At 35.0% G+C, this 23,138-nt stretch overlaps 1 protein-coding gene across 1 annotated transcript in view; it reads left to right on the top strand.

Annotated features, from left to right (window-relative positions):
- Window positions 1–22,422, top strand: part of LOC136028012 (proteasome subunit alpha type-7-like) — a 53,765-nt gene extending 31,343 nt beyond the window's left edge. The window contains exons 4-6 of the mRNA XM_065705563.1: window positions 8,337–8,470; window positions 14,332–14,514; window positions 22,253–22,422. Of these exons, the coding sequence (XP_065561635.1) occupies window positions 8,337–8,470; window positions 14,332–14,514; window positions 22,253–22,345 (410 nt within the window). The 3' untranslated portion in view covers window positions 22,346–22,422. The remainder of the gene's footprint in view (window positions 1–8,336; window positions 8,471–14,331; window positions 14,515–22,252) is intronic.
- Window positions 22,423–23,138: the final 716 nt, after the last annotated feature.

Below are 23,138 nucleotides of genomic sequence, written 5' to 3'. Positions count from 1 at the left end.
AGTGCTTTGGCGATTTCGGTGCTTCTGGACGTGCTAGGACGATGAAAATTGGTAGGCGTGTCAGGGACCTGCACAAATTGACTTGATAACAGTCGCTTCCCCGATTCGACCATCTGGGGGGCTAGAGGGAGAGGAAAAATTGAAAAAATGATGTATTTTTAACTTCCGAATGGGTGATCGGATCTTAATGAAATCTGATATTTAGAAGGACCTCGTTTCTCAGAGCTCTTATTTTAAATCCCATATCCGGTTATATTGGGGGAGTTGCAGGGGGAAACGGGAAATATTGGAAAACCTTTAGAGTGAAGAGATTGGGATGAAACTTGGTGGGAAGAATAAGCACAAGTCCTAGATACGTGATTGACATAACCGGACTGAATCCGCTCTCTTTGGGGGAGTGTAGAGGGTTGTTAATTCGGAAAAATTAGAAAAATTGAGGTATCTTTAACTTATGAACGGGTGTCCAGATCTTCATGAAATTTCATATTTTGAAGGAACCCATGTCTCAAAGCTCGTATTTTAAATCCTAACCAGATCTGGTGACATTGGGAGGAGTTGGAGGGTGAAACTGGAAATCTCGCAAAGCGCTTAGAGTGTGGAGATCGGAATGAAACTTGGTGGATAGAATAAGCAAATGTCGTAGATACGTGATAGATGTAATTGGATTGGATCCGCTTTCTTTGAGGGAGTTGAAGGGGGTGGTGGTCCAGTGCTTTGGCGAGTTTGGTGCTTCTGGACATACTAGGACGATGAAAATTGGTTGGTGTGTCAGGGACCTGCTCAAATTGACTTGATAAAGTCGTTTTCCCCCGATTCGACCATGTGGGCGGCTGAAGGGAGAGCAAAAATTTAAAAAAATGAGGTTTTTGAACGTACGAGTGGGTGATCGGATTTTAATGAATTTTGATATTTAGAAGGACCTCGTGTCTCAGAGCTCTTATTTTAAATCCTGATTGGCATTAAGCTTCTAATTTTCCTTTTATATCAATCTATTGATTCTTAGAATTTTGCTAGAGCACATGCCATATGAGCTTTTGGCTCTTCCCACCTCGTCACAAGTTCCATATGAGCTCTTAGCTCTTGTTATTAATGTCTTTTAGTTTTACTGTAGTGCTGATGATGGGCACTGTGTATGTGTTCGAAATATCCAGTTAAAAAGTTTTATATTTGTTTCTCTGTCAATTAAAACGTTTCATCCCTATTTTGAACTGTTGTATATTCTATGGGGTTTCCAAGATTTCCGGTTCCCCCCTCTGACCCCTCCAATCTCACCGAATCCGGTTGGAATTTAATATAAGAGCTCTGTGACACGAGTTCCATCTAAATAACACATTTCATTAAGATCCGATAACCCATTCATAAGTTAAAAATGCCTCATTTTTTTTTTGAATTAACACCCTCCCCCCAACCTCCTCAAAGAGAGCGGATCCGGTCCGGTTATATCATTAACGTATCTAGGATCTGTGCTTATTTTGCCATTAAGTTTCATCTTGATTTCTACACTCGAAGTTTTTTCCAAGATTTCCGGTTTCACCGTCCAGCTCCCCCGAATGTCACTGGATCTGGTCAGGATAAGAGCTCTGAGACACGAGGTCCCTCTAAGTATCAAATTTCATTAAGATCTGATCACTCGTTCGTAAGTTAAAAATACCTAATTTTTTCTCATTTTCCAAATTAACCCCCCCCCCAACTCCCCCAAAGAGAGCAAATCCGGTCTGATTATGTCAATCAAGTATCTAGGAGTTGTACCTATTCTTCCGGTTTCCTCCTCCAACTCCCCCCAATGTCACCGGATCCGGTCAGTATTTAACAAAAGAGCTCTGAGACACGAGTTCCTTCTAAATATCAAATTTCATCAAGATCCAATCACCCGTTCGTAAGTTAACAACACTTCATTTTTTCAAATTTTTTCGAATTGTTGAATTTGCCCCCCCCCCCCCCCCCAAACTCCCCCAGAGAGAGTGGATCTGATCCGGCTATGTCAATCACATATCTAAGACTTACGCTCATTCTTGCCACCAAGTTTCATCCCGATCTCTCGACTCTAAGCGTTTTCCAAGATGTCCCCCCCCCTCTCAACTCCCCCCAATGATACCGAATCCCGTGGAGATTGATAAGAAGAGTTCTGAGTTACGAGGTCCTTCTAAACATCGAATTTCAGTAAGATCCGATCACTCGTTCTTAAGTTAAAAATGCCTCATTTTTTCTAATTTTTCCGGACTAACTCCCCTCCCAACTCCACCAAAAAGAGTGGATCCGTTCTGGTTATGTCAATCACGTATCTAGGACTTGTGCTTATTTTTCCCACCGAGTTTAATCCCGATCTCTCCACTCTAAGCGTTTTCCAAGATTTCAGGTTTCCCCTTTCAACTCTACCCCCCTCCCATATGTCACCGTATCCGGTTGGTATTTAAAATAAGAGTTCTGAGACAGGATATCCTTCTAAATATCAAATATCATTAAGATCCGATCACCTGTTCGTAAGTTAAAAATACCCCATTTTTTTATTTTTTTCGAATTAACTCCCTCCCCCCCCCCCTTGGTAAATACCAAGTGCAATAAAAAACGGTTAAGCAACTAAATAATTTAATACGTAATTCTGACTGACCCTTAACCAAAAATCAGAATATGGAAAAACAGTCTGTTTCTTCTATGCCTTCATTATTTTGTCTTATTTTTAAAGTAACGCATGAATGGATTCTCTATTGGAGTAGGGAGGTAGGAATATACAGATTTTAGAAATTTCGAATTTTGTCGCCTTATCCTCCCTTTTTTTGATCAACTTATAATATTATAAGTTGATTATGTTGATTATAAGAAATATTATATTTTTTATAACAAATAAAAAAAATTAAACAAACTATCAGAGAGCTTCCTTACCCAACTGACTAAATCAACATCACCGGAATTAGTTCCAATAGTTAAAACTCCAAATAGATAGATGCACCCAGCTCCAATGGAATTGTGCTGAGTATCAAGTAGCTGTTGTTAGCATTGTTAAGTTAGTGATTGTGTTGTTCCTTTTGAGTTCCATCCATATTTTTTAATCAAACTGCTGTAGAAGGCATTCATTTTAAACGCTTTGATGCGAAAAAATTATTTACTGAGTTAGTGTTCTACTCCTTGCTGTGGTACAACTTCTTTAAAAATTCTTATGTATCACTATAAAAAAAACTTGCTATCTAATAGCGTTTTTTATAACTATTTTTTTCAGTTTTGTCACAGATAGTTTGCTAATTACAATGTATTGCTCTGAGAAATATACAAATATAAAGTTTCAAACTTGTTATTATAATCTTGTTAAAAGACTAAAAATCTAAAATTTATTTATCTGAGTGTATGTTTTGGCTCAGTGTCTAGGTTCCCCTTCCAGCTTTCATCCGGCAACAGTGACATCAAACATGATTTCGGATTGAAAAATTCACTAATAAATTCCGGTTGCATGCGTAGCTAACAACCTAGTAAGGAGTCGATCAAGTCTCATTCATAGAAATACAATGACCTGTAACTCCTGAAAGTACTGTCAGAACGACACGAAAAGTACACTATTAGAACTGCCTTGTCCGAAATATATATATATAAAAATAAGTTGTCTGTGTGTCGAGTGACGTCATGTTTGTGTGTCTACTCACGTCATGTTTGTCGACTGACGAAATTACAGACCGGGACATCGGGACACATGACGACCGGGACAGCGGGACATCTATATATCTAAAAATAAGTAGTCTGTGTGTCTAGTGACGTTAAGTTTGTGTGTCGACTGACGTCATGTTTGTCGACTAACGAAATTACAGACCGGGACATCGGGACACAAATGACGACCGGGACACCGGGACATCTATATATATATATAAATAAGTTGTCTGTATGTCTGTGTGTCGAGTGACGTCATGTTTGTGTGTCGACTGACGTCATGTTTGTCGACTGACGAAATTACAGACCGGGACATCGGGACACAAATGACGACCGGGACAGCTATATATATAAAATAAGTTGTCTGTGTGTCTAGTGACGTCAGGTTATCAGGTCGCCATGTCGTCATTATTACGATGACGTCATTAAAGGTATTTAAGACATTCGTTCACGGAAAAATGTTTAAATGTAAAATGACTGAAGAACCTACAATGTCAACAGACGAGGAAGCTACTCAAAGAGTCTATGCCAAAAAACTTGCTGCTGATAGAGAAAGTAAGAAAAGAAAGCGTGCCGAGGAATCACAAGAGAAACGCGAAACCAGACTTGCTGCTAAAAGAGAAATTGAAAAAAGAAGGCTAAAAGTATTTAAGAAAATCGTTTAAAGACAAATTTTTAATTGTAAGGAGATCGTGGACGGAAAAATGTTTAATTGTAAAATGACTGAAGAACCTACAATGGCAACAGCCGAGGAAGCTGCTCAAAGAGTCTATGCCAAAAAACTTACGGCTGATAGAGAAAGTAAGAAAAGAAAGCGTGCCGAGGAATCACAAGAACAGCAAGAAAACAGGCTTGCGGCTAATAGAGAAAGTAAGGAAAGAAAGCGTTCCGAGGAATCACAAGAACAGCAAGAAAACAGGCTTGCGGCTAAAGAACGTAAAACCGCGCAGTTAGATGAAAATCCACCTGGACTGCGAGAGTCAAAACATCAAAACTGAAAATGATAGCGATGATGATTGGGTTTGGGATTTTGACTTGGGTAAGGTCATCAATGCCTACCAGATTTTAGTTAAAAAAAAACAACAAAGGTTTGGCGATATATATTTCATAGTGACGCTGAAAAATAAAGAAGAAAAAGAAAACTGAAAAAAGAAAAAAGGTGAAAAACTAAAAAAAAAACTAAAAAGAAAAAACACTCAAAGAGAAATTACAGACCGGGACACAAATGACGACCGGGACAGAGGGAATATAAATGACGACTGGGACACTCAAAGAGAAATTACAGACTGGGATTCCGGGACACAAATGACGACCGAGACACAGGGAATATAAATGACGATCAGGACACATGTATTTAAGAATATTGTTCAAAGACAAATTTTTAATTGTAAGAAGATCGTTGAAAGAGAAATTTATAATTGTAAAATGACTGAAGAACCTACAATGGTAACACCCGAAGAAGCTGCTCAAAACGAATGTATTCAAGCCGAAGTAGCTGAGTTGGTAAAGCGTTATGTTTCAGGTTCTAGGTCCGAGAGGCTCCAGGTTTGAACCTTGGCTTTAGCATTAATACAAAAGAAGAAAAAAACTAATAAAGGTAAAAACTACAAAAAAAAATAAAAAGAAAATACTAAAAAAACTAAAAAAGCTAAGAAACTAAAAAAAAAACAAAAAAGGTAAAAAACTAAAAAAGAAAAAAAACTAAAAAACTAAAAAAAGGTAAAAACTACAAAAAAAAACGAAAAAAACTAATAAAAACTAAAAACTGAAAAAGAAAAAAAAACTAAAAAATTGGGAAAAAACTGAAAAAAGGAAAAAAACTGAAAAATAAATGAGAAAAAGAAAACTAAAAGCCGGGACACAGGGAAGACGGGACATAGGTTATAAACGCAAAAATATTAATGGAATTTTATTTTTATCAGTGCGTTTAATTTCTTCTTCTTTTTTTTTTTCATACCAGTCTTATGACTCATACCAATGCCATAAGCAGGAAGTCATTTTGATAGACGTTCTGTGATTGCTTTCATCACAATATAGTATTTACTTTAAACATCTAACCCACGATTATGGCGACATCAATCATCTAGTATATGAAAATGTAGGGTTTTTTTTGTAAAAATAATGATTTCAGTTTAAATATTTTTTAAATTACAAAATGCACTAGATGTAGCAATTTTCATTAAAATGAACCATTAAACATTCCTCTGAAATGTTCCAGTGCCCAGCTAACTTGGGAGAAGGAAAAAGCAGGTAAAAAGATACTGTCAATGCAAAATATCCTGGTTGTATTCACCTTCCCTGTTTTTCAAGTTAAAAGATTTTCCTTGCTGTACAAGCCTTGAGGGTTTTTTTTATGAATGAAGAAGCAGAGAAAGGAGCGTTATCACAATGATGAAGATTATAGAGAAGCAGTAATCGAAGGAGCCAAACAAAAGATCAAAGATCGGTATGATAATGATGAAGATGACCGAAACGAATATAAGAAACAAGTTGTTGGGTAGATACTGTAAAGACAAAAGCTGTAATGAAAAAAAAGTCTCTGCAATGTTGTACCCAAGAACACGAAGACAAAGTTCAAATTACACTCAGAAGTCTAAGAAGATTGCAAAACATTTGTAAAAGACTAATTCATTGTTTAAGAAATAGAGGTTAATATAAACACAATTATTTACCTGTATTTTATCTTTCTTTTTTTTCTCTCTGCTATTATACCAATAGAGTACCCAAGGGTGATCTTAATGGTACGTAATACTATTTCTACATAAACAAACTGAGCTGTATATCTGATACAGGCAATTCTCTACGAGACACCAAGGACTCGTGAAGTATGGCAGCAATTGTGACCTTGAATCATTGTTGTGGAGCAACGCTCGCAACTATGTCTACAGGAAGAAACATGGTTTTGTTTTCATGTTTATTTTAGAATTATATAGCTCCAGAAATTATATTTATATTGCAAAGCAGTCATATTTGACTTGCTTTGGGTATATACTACCTAGAGGTGCAACCTGGATGAGACCTAGATGATGAGAAAGCTCTAATTCAAGTCTCATTTTTCATCCTAGAGTGATGGGACCTAAAGATGCTACGTCTAATGGGCCTAGATTTAATTTTAGACAATCCGATCCTTTAAAACAGATGACTTCTCATCACAATGAATAATGTACATTTAGATTATATGAACCAAACTATTGCTTTCCGAAATAAAGTTGCAAAAAACGAAGCAAGAAAAGTTTGGAAGTAGTCCTGTTCAAATATGGTCTCCAATATTTTACGAACGTTGGTTCAAATTAAACCTCCCTAAAGAGAAGTGAGTCTGCAACTATATTGAGGAAGCCACGAAAGTTTGTATTACTATAGACCTGAAACATTTGTTGCAGCGTAATTATTTTTACTGAACTATTTATCTCAAAAGTATACATATTAGATTTTTATTTTTTCGTCTCTTTTTATCTCAGATGTATGCATCTTATTTATCTATTTACTATGCCTCTGAGTTGGTATAAGGTTGACCAAGATTGCACCCATTTTTGAGTGTATTTTGACTTTTTCCGAATAAAGTTGACCTTAAATTCATAGTAGATAAAGCAGAGTATTTAATAGATCACCGTTAATCGAGAAAGGGTTTGAGCAACTCAGTATATCGTCATGAAATTGAGACTTAGATGATATGAACTTGATAGCCCCCCCCCCCCTCAACTTGCCGCAAAATAACAACCCATAAATGTTAATGACTGTTTTGAAAAATTGTTTATTTTAGTTTTATAGATTTTATCTTCTCGTAAATTGTTTTTTCTTATTTGTATTGTTGAGGACGGCCCTTGGACATAGGATCGAAATATTCATTCTAATCTGTTTCCCACTGTCTTAAAACATTTCCTATATTTCTTCTTGTTTTTGGTGTTTGTGACGGAAAGGCAGTGTGGTCTTCGTCGTCATTAACCCATAAATAAAATTTATGTCGCAAAACAACGATGCGGCACGTCATAGGGTTTCAAAAAGTTAGTTAAGCAGTTGAAAAATATTCGAGTTTTGACTTTTGACTGCTAAAAAGCAGCTATTAACTATTGACTATGCCCATAGTATAATTGCTGAAATTTCTGTATAAGAACACGAACTTCAAATTGTATTTCCTATTGGCATCTTTTTTGAAGCATGCAATAATTTTGGCATATTCTTGCCCATGAGAGGAGGGGAAAGTTTTATATATTCAGCCATAAATGAAAAGGATCTTCATGTGTAGAGAAAACTGTTTAAAATTTCTTCTCAACTCACATTATTCTAAAAAAAATAATGAAGGATGGTGCATATCTGGTGCATAGGGTTTCGAAACGACACTTCCGTTGCTGGGTCTTTTTCTTACAGGGACAAGTAGGAAGCTTGTTGCCCAAAATTTCATATTCTCCTCAACTTTATGCAATTAATTATAATTTATCATCGGTTATTATAATTATAATTTTATTAATTGTTGGTCATTTATCTTAGTAAAGATTTTCAAACGGTAAACCATCTCTTGCCTTGTAAACTAGCCACAATATCTGCTTTTTGGATGTCATCAACGAACCATCTTATCCCAGATGTTATCAAGATGGCGTCTAAATCGACGAGCCATGAATCATTTGGCCGGATAAATAGGCATACTACCCCTTAGGATTAGAAAATATATGAATATATGGCAAACATTAAAAGCTTTTCTTTTCTAGCTCTGAAGCAGAAATACACACAGAGCAACGGTCGACGTCCGTTTGGTATTTCTTGTCTTATTGCGGGATTTGATTACGATGGCACTCCACGGCTGTTCCAAACAGATCCTTCAGGGGTTTATCACGAATGGAAAGTATGTTCCTTGTCTACCCTTTTTTTTTCAAATATTCAAGTTCTTTGTAAATAATAGTACTCGAAAACTGCCGTTTAGGAAGGTGTTTAATTGATTCAACTAAAATGTAATTCTGTTAAAAATATTAAAAATGTGTTTATTTTAGTTGGACTTCGTAGTTGAGAAAATTTTAACTGGACTAGAAAAGGGGTGGCCAAATTAGAAAATACTCCAATGTTATGTAGTAAACAACATGGCACATCTGTAAAATTCATAGAAGTCATTCTGTTACAATATCAATCAATATTTATTAATTCAAATTAAAAATATACAAAAACAGTATTATGCACCAACAGAGAGCAGAGCTCGTAAGGCTGGGGCAGTACAAATGCATAGAAAAAAAAACACAACGTCTCATCATGCTAATAATTCCAAAAAGAGAAAAAAAACTAAGACGAAAAAAATATACAAGGTAGGAGATCATAGAGGAGACCACCCCAGCGAGAGAAATCCGCAGAAAAATACATACTAAAATCTATTATTAATCAATCCCGACATCCAGGCAAAGAACTATTTTTGAAATATGTTTTTCGAAGAAAATTGACTTGTGAAACTTCGATACATTTCTACTAAGTTAAGTTTATTTACAATATGAGGAATCTGGTATCTGATTGAGAACCTAGCTCTTTCTGATTTGATTGGCGGAAGGTGATACTTCTTGGAGCGGAGGTAGTGGGCAGGAGAAGTGGGACAAGAACAAGTAATTTCAATCATTGACGCAGAAGAAGGGTTGCCACCATTGCCAGTTCTTAAAGCGCTACAATTGTCCAACTTTGCGTGCTACACAGTGGTTTTTGGTACTACAAAAAAAAAATGAATAATGGTGCTAAAATAGCACTTTTGTGCTACGGATGGCAACCCTGAGCACGTACTACATGCTACACATAATGATATACTGCTAAAATAGCACTTTCGTGCTACAGGTGGCAGCTTTGGGCATTAGCATCCCTAAAATAAACAAAACTGCTACACATCAAATAAGAATTATTTATTTCAATCCTCTTTACTAGTACAAAATGCCCTTAGAGGAGTACAAAGATACAAAAAGTTGAAGAAAAATGAAAGTAGTATCAAGAAAAAACTTGTATCAAGGAAGTAAACTCTTTGTATCAGGAAAGATACAAAAAGTTGAAGAAAAATGAAAGCAGCATCAAGGAGAAACTTTTATCAAGGAAGTAAACTTTTTGTATCAAGGAAGATACAAAAAGTTGAAGAAAAATGAAAGAAGTATCAAGGAAAAACTTGTATCAAGGAAGTAAACTTTTTGTATCAAGGAAGATACAAAAAGTTGAAGAAAAATGAAAGAAGTATCAAGGAAAAATTCGTATCAAGGAAGTAAACTTTTTGTATCAAGGAAGATACAAAAAGTTGAAGAAAATGAAAGCAGTATCAAGGAAAAACTCGCATCAAGGAAGTAAACTTTTTGTATCAAGGAAGATACAAAAAGTTGAAGAAAAATGAAAGCAGTATCAAGGAAAAACTTGTATCAAGGAAGTAAACTTTTCGTGGCAAGGAAGATACAAAAAGTTGAAGAAAAATGAAAGCAGTATCAAGGAAAAACTCGTACCAAGGAAGTAAACGTTTTGTCTCAAAGAAGATACAAAAAGTTGAAGAAAAATGAAAGCAGTATCAAGGAATAACTCGCAAAATAACATCTCGAATACGTGGAAAACACAACTAAACTATGCAATTACTACGTGGAAAGTCAATAATGCTTTTGTGACGCCTACGGAACCTGTCCACAGGCTGGTCCTTGAAGAATTATCAAAAACGCCGTATCTACTGGAAATTACCGGTTACAACCAGTTTCGAGACCCAATACTGTTGTGTTTTACCATTTGCTGTCAGCTAATCATTTACGATGAAACACTGTCAAAATGTCAGGATTGTTCGTAACCTTTTTCACTGACAAGTCGGATTGTAAGCTAATGTAATGGGTTTTTAAATATGCTGTTCAGATGACAATTTAGAGCATCAAATACTGTTTTATTGACAATCATAATTGTGAGTTGATGATCTAGATTCTGAATACCATAAAGATATGTTTTTCTCACTGACAAACTACAATCTTGAAAAAAAATTTAGAATTACCAGTGGAACAAATATGCTTAGATACAAAATATCTACTTAGGAATGTTTCTTTCGAGGGGGTATTTTGCAGTAGTTTTGGATAAGTAAAATATATATTTTAGCATAATTATAAATAGATTCGACACCAGATCGACCAAATCCTTAAACAAATCGATAAAACGAGGGACCAATAATCTTGTTGGGAAAAATTACAATTTTTTTCTGTTTAATTGTGTGAACTGAATTTAAATAGCCTATGTTCTGTTGACTTTAAAAAATCATTTAATAAGTAGCAGAAAGTTTGTTGCATTTTTCGGCAATCCTACTTATTGTTTTCGTGGGGTTTAAAATCTCAAAATTCCAAGGTAAAGCTAATCAATTTGGTTTCCGGACTCCTCATTAAGATTTCAAAAAAATGTAATATTTTAGAAATTAATTTTTCTGTATTTTCCTCGTCCACCATTAAGCCTAACACGGGGGGGGGAGAGACATTTCTTCCTCATGGAAAGAGAAAAACACTTTAAAATTTAATCTTACCCCAAAATTTGTCAATTTATCGGGAGAAGGAGTTTTTTGGACTGACTTCAAAGGAAAATATGTAAAAATCGTAGAAAGAATATATCGAGTAAAGGAGCATAGAAAGTAGAAGGAATTTTAGCAGAGAAAGTATAAATGCTAATTCTATTTCAATTTGTTCTTTTTGTCATGTCTACATGGAAGTTATTTTTATTTCTGTCTAATTTGCTGCTTCATTGTCTTTACCTTTTTACTTGTGTTCAAAGAGTTCAATTTATATAGGATTTTCACATTTCTGTTGTGGTGGACCTCTAGATTCCCCTGAATTAAGTATTTAATAGTAATGAAAAGTCGTTGTGAAGGGTAAAATTAGATGTGCGCTCGACTTCCAATATATATATTTAATTGAAACTATTGTCTCAAATTTCTATCAAATATTGTTTTATTCATTTTACTATTCTAGTGCAAAATTTGTTTTTATTTGGAAAAAGCTGTTAGAATTAATAATTTAAAGTAGTTGAAATAATTCAATATTGTTTCAGAGGCCTATTCATTGTTTCAGAGCTTTGGTAAAGTAAAAAAAAAAACTTTTTGAATATCGCCGAGATGTATGCTCAAATGCTTTTGTAAAAGTTTACAGAAACAAAATAATTAGTTACCAAGCTCTTAAGTATTGCATACAGCTACCAAGCTCTTAAGTATTGCACACAGGTTGTCCCTCCCCAATAACCAGCTGACCCCTCCCCTAAATTAAGCCTGAAATTATAGATGTCCTTTACATTTTTAGCTCTTTGGTTTATAGATATGTCCCGATTGTTTAATAACCTCTTCTTTGTGTCTGCTCATCAAAAAAAAAAAAATCATCTTTGTAACAATGTTTCTCCGTTCAACTATGCGCTTGGAATAAACTTTTTCTTCACTTCCATTTGCAATCGTTCTGCATGCCTTGTATATTTAGAATTGAAAACACTTTAAAACCTCTTTCCTTTTCTAATTGCTTTTCTTAATTCTTGTTATCAGGGAATTTTGTTTAGAGCACACAGAATTAAGAGGAATTGTAGACCTAAGTTTTTTTTAACTTTTAAACACCCAAAAAGAAAGTCTGTTTTCTTTTTTCAAAAAAAAATCCTAAAAATTTTCAAAAAATTAGTAAAGTTCTCGCTTCGGTGAGGATTTACCTCCTGACCTATCTAAACTATTCTAAAACAAGCTGCTTTTGTCGAATACTGGAGAAAAATAGTTTATATCGTTTTTCTAGCTTGACTTGTGTTTTATGGAGGCCTGTGGGGCCATTACTTTTCTACTTCGCTTTCTTCTCAGTATTTCATCCGTGTTTCTGTTGAAATCCACCCTCGATCTCCCGCCATCGTGCTTTCGTTTCTATGGTCTCTCCTGGTTAAGTATTCTTTATTATACAAATTAGGGGGTGGGGTACTTTCTGGGCTACTTTTCTTTGATAGTTAAAGGATAAGCAGTTTGGCTAGGTCAATAAAACTTTCGGATATGTTTTGGATTTGATACTTCAGCCGATTCCTTAAATTTATGTTCGAAAGTCTTCTGATTTCTTTCAAATATCAAAGACATTTTATCGGGATAGGGTTTGTTTAAACTTTCTAAACTTTCTGTCTGTTTAAAATTTCAGTTTTTTGTTGATACGAGTTTCAAAATTCCTTTTTTTTAGACTTGGCCTGTTTTTATACCAAACGCTTCATATGTAACTCTGTATAGTTGATATTTTACCTTTAATTTTTTATTCAGGCTAATACTACATGCTACAATAACAAGAGTATATGGAAATTTTTGAGAAAAAAAAAATGCAGCAAGCTTTTTCTTTCTGGACTTAGTCCGGTCTAAAACTGTTATTGAAGTAGCTAGAAAAGCATCGTAAAAAATTATTTTCCGAGAATTTGTCCGTCTTGTTTCTGAACTCTTCGTATGTAGAAGCTCTAGGTCTTGGCTAGGGCATGACTGATATGAATTTTTGGAGTCCGATACCGATATATCAATATCCTACCGACACGACATCGATGTATTTTGCCGGTAAATTCGCCTTCGGGAAAAAATTTACCTAAAGTTTAGACACTGCATTCTCTGCTCATATTCATAACCACATGTTTCTCCTAGGTCTATTACGCACCAAAGAACAACCACAATAATAAACCTCTAGATTCCACATAATGTAAAAAAGATTCATTTAGAAAAGATTTAGGAAAAGAATTAAACTAAATTAATTTCTAGTCTGGACAGTAAATATATATATATATATATATATATATATATATATATATATATATATATATATATATATATATATATATATATATATATATATATATATATATATGAGCCCACTTATTACAAAAATGAGAAAAAAAAAACAGTTAAAAAAAAGAGAAAAAATCAGCTGACTCTAAAACTCAACTCCAATTATCATATAAGTAGTTGAGTCATCGGTGAATCGTATAGCTTGTTGAGAGATTGCACAGAAGCCCTAGTCGATCACTTTACTTGATGGATTGAATATTCCGTATATCGATGAGATCTCCGTGTTAGAGAAACAGAGTGGAAGTCCCAGCAAAACTTTTGCGTAACGGTAATAAGTATTCCGTGTTTTTCGACACTCGGTGAGAGACAACATTTCCCACAAGGGCGATATATACCAAGTTATGGGAGAAAAAATGGCACTGAAAGTTTTGAAAGAATAAAACCATCTAATGGTCTCTTGCATTTGACTGTTTTTCCATAAGCCGATTGAATAGATCTATAGATTAAATCGGTAAACAGGCCTCTAGTGGATCTAAGCGTCTGGCCGTAAATAATACCAAGATATTTCCGACACTGGGACTGGCGGATTCTAATACTATCGATGACGGGATTTATCGATGACGGGCTCTTTACACTAAAATTTTTTACGGTTTTAAAAAGAATAGTTGAGAGAAAGAGTCAAACTTTAACGTGAAGAGCGGGGCGTTGATGAGGAAACAGCCCCTTTCATATACGAAGTGATTTCTGTTCGTTTTAAGTTTTAATGTCGCTCCTTACTTTCAGTTAAAAAAAACTTGTTAGTTTTTTTATTTAGTTTCTGGACTGAGTCTCTTTGAAAAACATTATTAAAGTCCCTAGAAAAGTATTGTAAAAGATCCTTGTTTCTGGAACATGGCCCGTTTTTATTTTAAACCGTTTGTTTGTAATTGTTCGTTATAGTTTGTTTATTTGTTTTTTGTTTTTTTGCACAGGCTAATGCTACGGGCCGCAGCGGCAAGAGCGTTCGGGAGTATCTGGAAAAGCATTATTCAGATACTGCTGTTGAAACAGAAGATAAAGCAGTACGACTGGCAATTAAAGCTTTGTTGGAGGTTGTTCAATCCGGAGGGAAGAACTTGGAGATTGCTGTAATGAAAAAAGGACAGCCTCTAAAGGTAGTGTTTTCTTAGCGTTCCACGTGGCAAAAGTCGCTTAGTATTTATAATATTTTACAGAAAGTTGGAGAGTGCTCCATGGGAAACATTGTTGCTTGCATAAGGGATTGACTGAGCGACGCCTTCCGTTTTATTTCGCTAAGCATACCTGTTAGAAATTGTGGCATGTTTTTTTTTTTTTTTTTTTTTTTTTTTTTTTTTTTTTTTTTTTTTTTTTTTTTTTTTTTTTTTTGCCAAATTTGACATAGGAACGAGGATTTTATATATTTGACAATTCGTATATTTTGTGTATATAGCAATTTATATATTTGTTAAAATTTATTTTCATCGCTCAGATCTAATACTAGAAAAATGTGTGCTAAATTCCGACAGTTATTGTGTACTTGGTCTACCGTTGATACGGTAACAAGTTCTTGTGCGGTATATTTTGGGGACTTGAGCAAATTCGTTCCTGATCGGTTCAATTGTCTGGTATAAATATGTGCTTTTTCATTCTCAGTCATAAATACTATCGTGTGGTTTGCACTTGACATAGAACGTCAAAAAAAAAAAAAATCTAATTTCGAATTTTCTTTTTCTTTGTTTTGTGTGGCAAACCGTCTGGGGCTACACGAAAAGCAGGTCGTCCTCGTTTGGGTTGGGAGGATGTCATAAATAAAGATCTAAAGGAGATGGGAGCTTCTTGGGATAGTGTAAAGAGGGAGGCCTTGAATAGATTAGGTTAGAGGAGGAGCGTGTGTAGCTGTGTTGGCCTCAAGCGGCTTGGTGCTGCAGTGAGTTATCAGTAGTAGTAGTAGTAGTAGTAGACCTTCAGTGTTTGGGGTTCAATATCCTCCGTATTCCTTTTGTGGTTAAGAGCGTGTTATCCCTCTGTTTTGTAAGTGTTAAAAGGTTTTAAAGATGCAATAACAAATGGGTTAGGATATTCTAAGATGTACTGCGGGAAAAGTGAAGGAAATATTAGATTTATTTTTAGGTTCAAATTGTTATTAATCTATGTACATATTTTTTTTTTCTCTACAGAAAAAGAATTCAAAATATTTAAATCGGTATTTTTTTTTCAGACTGCTTTATGGCAATCGTAGGTTTTATTATTCTGGCAGATATAGATTTTTAAAATTTTTCTAACTTAAGGCTTGCTCCCTGGAATGGCTGCCACTCCTTGGGACTTCTCTTAAAATTTCGGGATCCCAGCCCCGAGTTTGGGATCTTAAGAGAAGTATGTTTATTAAATATTACACTAAAAGGTAAATAAAGTTGATGGATTACAAATTGCTTCCTGACTGTATGCCATTTTTCTTCCGAAGTTCATTTGCAAAAGAAATGTGTAAAAAAGTGCATTTTTCAGTTTTCAGAAAGTGTCAAAAGATTTGGAATATGGTACCTCCCTTCCATGGGAGACATCGTCCTCTACCACGCTTTCAGGAAAGCATCATTTAATTGTTTAAATGTCGTTTGTCTTAAGTTTTAATGTTGATTTTCGCTCTAGTTTGGTAATGCATTTCAATCAGTTATAATCATTCTTACAAAAAGTGTTTGTGTAAGAAGAAAAATATCTCTAATAAAAAATTTTATTGTTAGATGATCAAAAAGTATGAATTTATCCAAAAAAAAAGTCAAAACTATAAGACAGGTAATGTAGGAAAAGATAAACATGATGCCTGCCATTTTGGATAGATGTCATGAATGTGGTAAAGTTTTTAAAACGCTGATCGTTAAAAAAAAAATTAATTGTTAGAAATATTTTGTTTCTATCTTAACAAAGTAATTGAATTGGTGTTTTAATACAGAATTAGACGAAAATGATATTTGGCGTTTTCCACCCCTCTTTCTTTATGTGCGATCATACAGCGTGTTTTTTGAATTTTTATTACTCTGGTTACGTTAATACAAGGAGACCAACCTTCGCTAGGTAAAAAGAAACAGGTGAGTAACTCAATTTGATATAAAACTGTGTTGAGTTGAATACTATTTATCTCGATGTCAAAACTCAAACTGATCAATCTCTTGCTATTGTCGTTCAAAGTTCAATTGACCTGCTGTGTTACATAGCAATAGGCTAGGCGGTTAATTAATCAAACAATCGTTGCTTACAAATTTGATTAACCCAATCTCTTATCAGCCACGGTTTCACAAAGAAAACACTTGCATGTATCGTTATGGCCTCTGATTACAGTTATCATCCGTTCAAAAAGTCCAGGTGACTCAATTCCTTCTCCTCAGTGTAATCTATTCCGAGTAACTGTGACCAAGGGGTCTAATTTCAGTCAGCAGACGATTAATTGTGACGATGAATTGTGATCAAGGGGTCTAATTTCAGTCTGCAGACGATGAATTGTGATCAAGGGGTTTAATTTCAGTCAGCAGACGATCAATTGTGACGATGAATTGTGATCAAAGGGTCTAATTTCAGTCAGCAGACGAATTGTGACGATGAATTGTGATCAAGGAGTCCAATTTCAGTCAGCAGATGATTAATTGTGACGATGAACTGTGATCAAGGGGTTTAATTTCAGTCAGCAGACGATTAATTGTGACGATGAACTGTAATTAAGGGGTCTTATTTCAGTCAGCAGACGACAAACTGTGATGATGAATTGTGATCAAGAGGGCAAAATTTAATCAGCAGACGTTTAATTGTGACGAAGAATTGGGATCAAGGGGTCTAATTTCAGTCTGCAGACGATTAATTGTGACGATGAATTGTGATCAAATGTGGTCCAATTTAATCAGCAGACGTTTAATTGTGACAAAGAATTGGGATCAAGGGGTCTAATTTCAGTCTGCAGACGATTAATTGTGACGATGAATTGTGGTCCAATTTCAGTCAGCAGATGGTTAATTGTGACGATGAATTGTGATCAAGGGGTTTAATTTCAGTCAGCAGACGATTAATTGTGACGATGAACTGTAATCAAGGGGTCTTATTTCGGTCAGCAGACGACTAACTGTGATGATGAATTGTGATCAAGAGGGCCAAATTTAATCAGCAGACGTTTAATTGTGACGAAGAATTGGGATCAAGGGGTGTAATTTCAGTCTGCAGGCGATTAATTGTGACGATGAATTGTGATCAAGGGGTCTAATTTCAGTCAGCAGACGATCAATTGTGACGATGAACTGTGATCAAAGGGTCTTATGTCAGTCAGCAGACGGTTAATTGTGACGATGAATTGTGATCAAGGTGTCCAATTTCAGTCAGCAGATGATTAATTGTGGCGATGAACTGTGATCAAGGGGTTTATTTTCAGTCAGCAGACGATCAATTGTGACGATGAACTGTGATCAAAGGGTCTTATTTCAGTCAGCAGACGATCAATTGTGACGATGAATTGTGATCAAGGAGTCTAATTTCAGTCAGCAGACGGTTAGTTGTGACGATGAATTGTGATCAAGGGGTTTAATTTTAGTCAGCATATGATTAATTGTGACGATGAACTGTGATCAAGGGGTCTTATTTCAGTCAGCAGACGATTAATTGTGACGATGGATTGTGATCCAGGAGTCCAATTTCAGTCAGCAGACGGTTAATTGTGACGATGAATTGTGATCAAGGGGTTTAATTTCAGTCAGCAGACGATTAATTGTGACGATGAATTGTGATCAAGGGGTCTAATTTCAGTCTGCAGACGATTAATTGTGACGATGAATTGTGATCAAGGGGTTTAATTTCAGTCAGCAGACGATCAATTGTGACGATGAACTGTGATCAAAGGGTCTTATTTCAGTCAGCAGACGATCAATTGTGACGATGAATTGTGATCAACGAGTCCAATTTCAGTCAGCAGATGGTTAATTGTGACGATGAATTGTGATCAAGGGGTTTAATTTCAGTCAGTAGACGATTAATTGTGACGATGAACTGTAATTAAGGGGTCTTATTTCAGTCAGCAGACGACAAACTGTGATGATGAATTGTGATCAAGAGGGCCAAATTTAATCAGCAGACGTTTAATTGTGACGAAGAATTGGGATCAAGGGGTGTAATTTCAGTCTGCAGGCGATTAATTGTGACGATGAATTGTGATTAAGGGGTCTAATTTCAGTCAGCAGACGATCAATTGTGACGATGAACTGTGATCAAAGGGTCTTATTTCAGTCAGCAGACGGTTAATTGTGACGATGAATTGTGATCAAGGTGTCCAATTTCAGTCAGCAGATGATTATTTGTGACGATGAATTGTGATCAAGGGGTTTAATTTCAGTCAGCAGATGATTAATTGTGACGATGAACTGTGATCAAGGGGTCTTATTTCAGTCAGCAGACGATTAATTGTGATCAAGGAGTCCAATTTCAGTCAGCAGACGGTTAATTGTGTCGATGAATTGTGATCAAGGGGTTTAATTTCAGTCAGCAGACGATTAATTGTGACGATGAATTGTGATCAAGGGGTCTAATTTCAGTCTGCAGACGATTAATTGTGACGATGAATTGTGATCAAGGGGTTTAATTTCAGTCAGCAGACGATCAATTGTGACGATGAACTGTGATCAAAGGGTCTTATTTCGGTCAGCAGACGATTAATTGTGACGATGAATTGTGGTCAAGGAGTCCAATTTCAGTCAGCAGACTATTAATTGCAACGATGAATTGTGATCAAGGGGTCTAATTTCAGTCAGCAGACGATTAATTGTAACCTTGAATTGTGATCAAGGGGTTTAATTTCAGTCAGCAGAAGACTAATTTTGATGATGAATTATGATCAAGAGGGCTAAATTTAATCAGCAGACGTTTAATTGTGACGAAGGATTGGGATCAAGGGGTTGAATTTCAGTCAGCAGATAATTTATGAGAAATATTAAGGAGAATGGAAGATGGAGACGAATTTCCTCGAAGTCTTGACCCATCTGGATTTCTTTTTTTACACCATAAATGGTAGTATGTCAATTTTGAGAAGAAAAAAATTTACAGCAGTTTTCAAGAAAAAATTCAAAGAATAAAGATATTCACATATATACAATTATTGCTTGTTTAATAAGATGTATAGAGTATTTTTAATAACGGTGTTAGAATTACAGTATTCTTATTATTGTTGAAATATTTTAATGCACGTTTTAGCGGAGATGCAATGCTCCAATTATATTTAATATATTTCGATAGTATCCAATAAGTAAGAGATTGGTAATTTGAAATTACTTTAAGAAGTGTCAGGATTAGATTCTAACGATTGTCCCAATAATTTGTCCTTTTTTATGTTTCACCAGTTATTGTTGTTATTCTGTTGTGTTTTCTTGTACCAACAGCCTCCTATCGCCAAAAATAAATTCATGTGTACATACCTGAATAACCCTGTGGTATCACCACTACAAAATTTATTGTAACAACTGTGGGAGTGTTTTTGTTTCTAATAAAAATCTTTATTTAGGCCGTTTTTTATTCCAGTTGGGAGTATAGACATATGTCATTTTCTATGTTAGATTACATCTAGAGATGTAGTGACTCCAGTAATTAACCCTTTCAACCCTGAAATTCAGGTCTCGCACTTGCGAGATGGGATCCATATCAACTGCTCCAAACACTTCCTTCTATAAACGCCTTGTTTTCGCCTAAAAAAATAAAATAAGGAAGTATCAGAAAAAGTTTTGTTGGTTGAATGGGTTTTCTTTTTCTCTTTTTCTAGTCGACAGGCGGCCTAAAATATTTTTATTGAGAAGCTGGGCTATCATGCATATTTGTAGAAGTATTTCTATCAAAATCTACTTCCTTTAAATTTTTAATTTGAAAAGATGTTGTCATTAAGAACTATTTTTTGGGTGGGGGGGTCTCTTGGTTATGAATGTTACTTAGCCAAAATATTTCTTTATTTAAGTTTAGCCATGATTTAAAATTTGGTTTAATGGAGCTTTATTGAAATAAAAAATAAAAAATCACACACACCGTCGAAGTTTGAGAACGGTTTTTCTGTTCCTAGTGGACAGGTAGCCTAAAATATTTTTATTGAGACCCTGGGCTATCATGCATATTTGTAGAAGTATTTGTACCAAAATCTACTTCCATTAAATTTTTAATTTGAAAAGATGTTGTCATTAAGAACTATTTTTTTGGGTGGGGGGGGTCTCTTGGTTATGAATGTTACTTAGCCAAAATATTTCTTTATTTAAGTTTAGCCGTGATTAAAAATTTGGTCTATTGGAGCTTTATCGAAATAAAAAAAATAAAAAAAATCACACACACCGTCGAAGTTTGAGAACGGTTTTTCTGTTCCTAGTGGACAGGTGGCCTAAATTTTTTTTATTGAGACGCTGGGCTATCATACAATATCTATATAAATATTTCTACCAAAATCTACCTGCTGTAATCTTTTTAATTTGAACAGATATTGTCATTAAGAACTATTTTTTTTTGGGGGGGGGGGGGGGGTTCTTGGTTATAAATGTTACTTAACCAAAATATTTCTTTATTTAAGTTTAGCCATGATTTAAAATTTGGTTTAACGGAGCTTTATCGAAATTAAGTAAAAAAAAAAAAACAAGTTTTTTTAACTGCAAGTAAGGAGCAACATTAAAACTTAAAACGAACAGAGATTACTCCGTGTATGAAAGGGGTTGACCCTCTGCAACGCCTCGCTCTTTACGCTAAAGTTTGACTCCGTCACAATTCTACTTTTTAAAACAATAAAAAACTTTATTTAAAATGTGGTTTAAAGGAGTTTTATCGAAATTAAAAAAAAAAAAAAAAAAAAAAAAAAAAAAAAAAAAAAAAAAAAAAAAAAAAAAAAAAAAAACACACACACACCGTCGAAGTTTGAGAATACTCGGACGTGTTTTTCACTTATAATGTGTAGTCGTGTAGCTTTGAATGAAAAGGTTCATTCAAAGGTTGCTTTGAATGACAAGGAAAATTTACAATTGACTTTGGGTGAGAGTCCCATTTCTGGTGAATTGTGCGGGTGTCACCCCTCCTTGTCCCTTAGTTGCAGTCATTCATAATGCCAAATGGCAAGACGGTTTGTTATTGTTAAAAAAAAGCAGCGCTTTTGAAGCTGTGTTTATGAAGTTTGTTGCTGGTCATATGAATTAATAGTGATAGCTATGTAATTATTGATGATGCTCAAGAATTCTTTTATTTTTCAAAAGTGTTGAGTCTCAACTTAAAAAACTGAAAATAAAGTAAAAAATTAAAGTAAAATGAGATTTGTGCCTTTAAATAGAATTCGTCCTCCATTTGGCGATCCTAACTCTTCGTCTCAATAACTGGTCATTTCGACTCTTGTCGGGTTATTGCCAAAACGCTATGGTAGTTCGGTCATCAGTACGCTATTCCCCCCCCCCCTCTCTGCACACGGCTTGAATCGCCCCTGAGTAAGGCCCCAGCTCAGAAGGAGGGATGGCCTTGCCTGGTACCTCTCCATGATTCGTACTGACCTCAGAAGCAGTCACGCTTTCTTAGGAACGTTCAGATTGGAGGCATAGAGTCACGCCTCTCTACGCTGGGTCACCAGCAGGAGCGATAAGCAAGTCAAGCAGGTCAATCTGTTTGGATTTTGAATAAGATGTGAACAAATAATACGAGCTAAGTTTTTGTAAAACAGTAGATATAATTTGCCATTCGCTTCGAAAGCTCTTAACTGGTTTAAGGTGAAAAAGAAAGATTAAATGCAAAATTTATCAATTCGTTAGTAGTGAGTAAATTTGCGTAAGAAATTGTCATCGTATATACTGCTTTTATTTTTGGGACAATAATAACATGTATAAATTCGTTAAAGTATGTTTTAAAATAAGTTTTCCATTTATTTAGATGTTGGAAGCCTCGGAGGTAGAGAAATACGTAGCTGACATTCAGAAAGAAGCAGAGGAGGAAGCAGAAAGAAGGAAACAGCCTAAAGTATAGCCTTCATTTGTCTGAAAATATCATTTTCCCTTCATTTTGTACACTTCATTTCGATCATAAACAATAAGCTAACTGTTTTTAAGTATTTCTTGCTTGCTTAATAGTGAACGTCTTTTCCATAATGCTTTAAGAATAATTTTGGGCAATGCCGTATCCAAGGGGGTGGGAGGTGGTATCGGGTTTAACCCCTCCCCCACCCCACCTGCAATTTTTGTTTAACTAAAAAAATCGTAAATGTTTCATAGTCAATGCAAAGAAACTCGTAAATGTAACAAAAACTATATAAATAAATTTTTGATGCGTCTTGAAAAGTTTCCCCCCCCCCTCCCCCAAAAAAAGAAGAAGAAATGATGTATATTCCCTTGGTTATGGTTATATCAATGACTAGCGTTTCGATTCATCCTCTTTCTTTTTTTTCTTGCATTGATTCTAACTTTTTCTTTACTTTTTAACGTGTAGACTGGAACATGCTTTCTATAGTGTATAGCGTTTCTTTGGTGCATTTGCTGACTGGTTTCTTTTGTGCATTTACTGACTGTGTTTATATAAAATTCAGAATAGGTAACCGGACATAAGGAAACATGTTAAGTAAACAATTCTTATTTCGTATGTTCATAATATGCACAATAATAATAGTTAACACATTTTCCATCGGGGTAATCTGTATCTTCACTTATCTCACTTGTTTTACCATATTTTTTGTAACAGTTGTTTTACCTCACTTGTTTATACTTCACTTGTTTTACCATACTTTTTGTAGCACTTGTTTTACCATACCTTTTGTAACACTTAT

The sequence above is a fragment of the Artemia franciscana genome, chromosome 6 (genome assembly GCF_032884065.1).
Source record: "Artemia franciscana chromosome 6, ASM3288406v1, whole genome shotgun sequence".
Taxonomy (NCBI): domain Eukaryota; kingdom Metazoa; phylum Arthropoda; class Branchiopoda; order Anostraca; family Artemiidae; genus Artemia; species Artemia franciscana.
The sequence above is the reverse complement of the archived record's forward strand: the minus strand, read 5'-3'. Positions and strand labels throughout refer to the sequence as shown.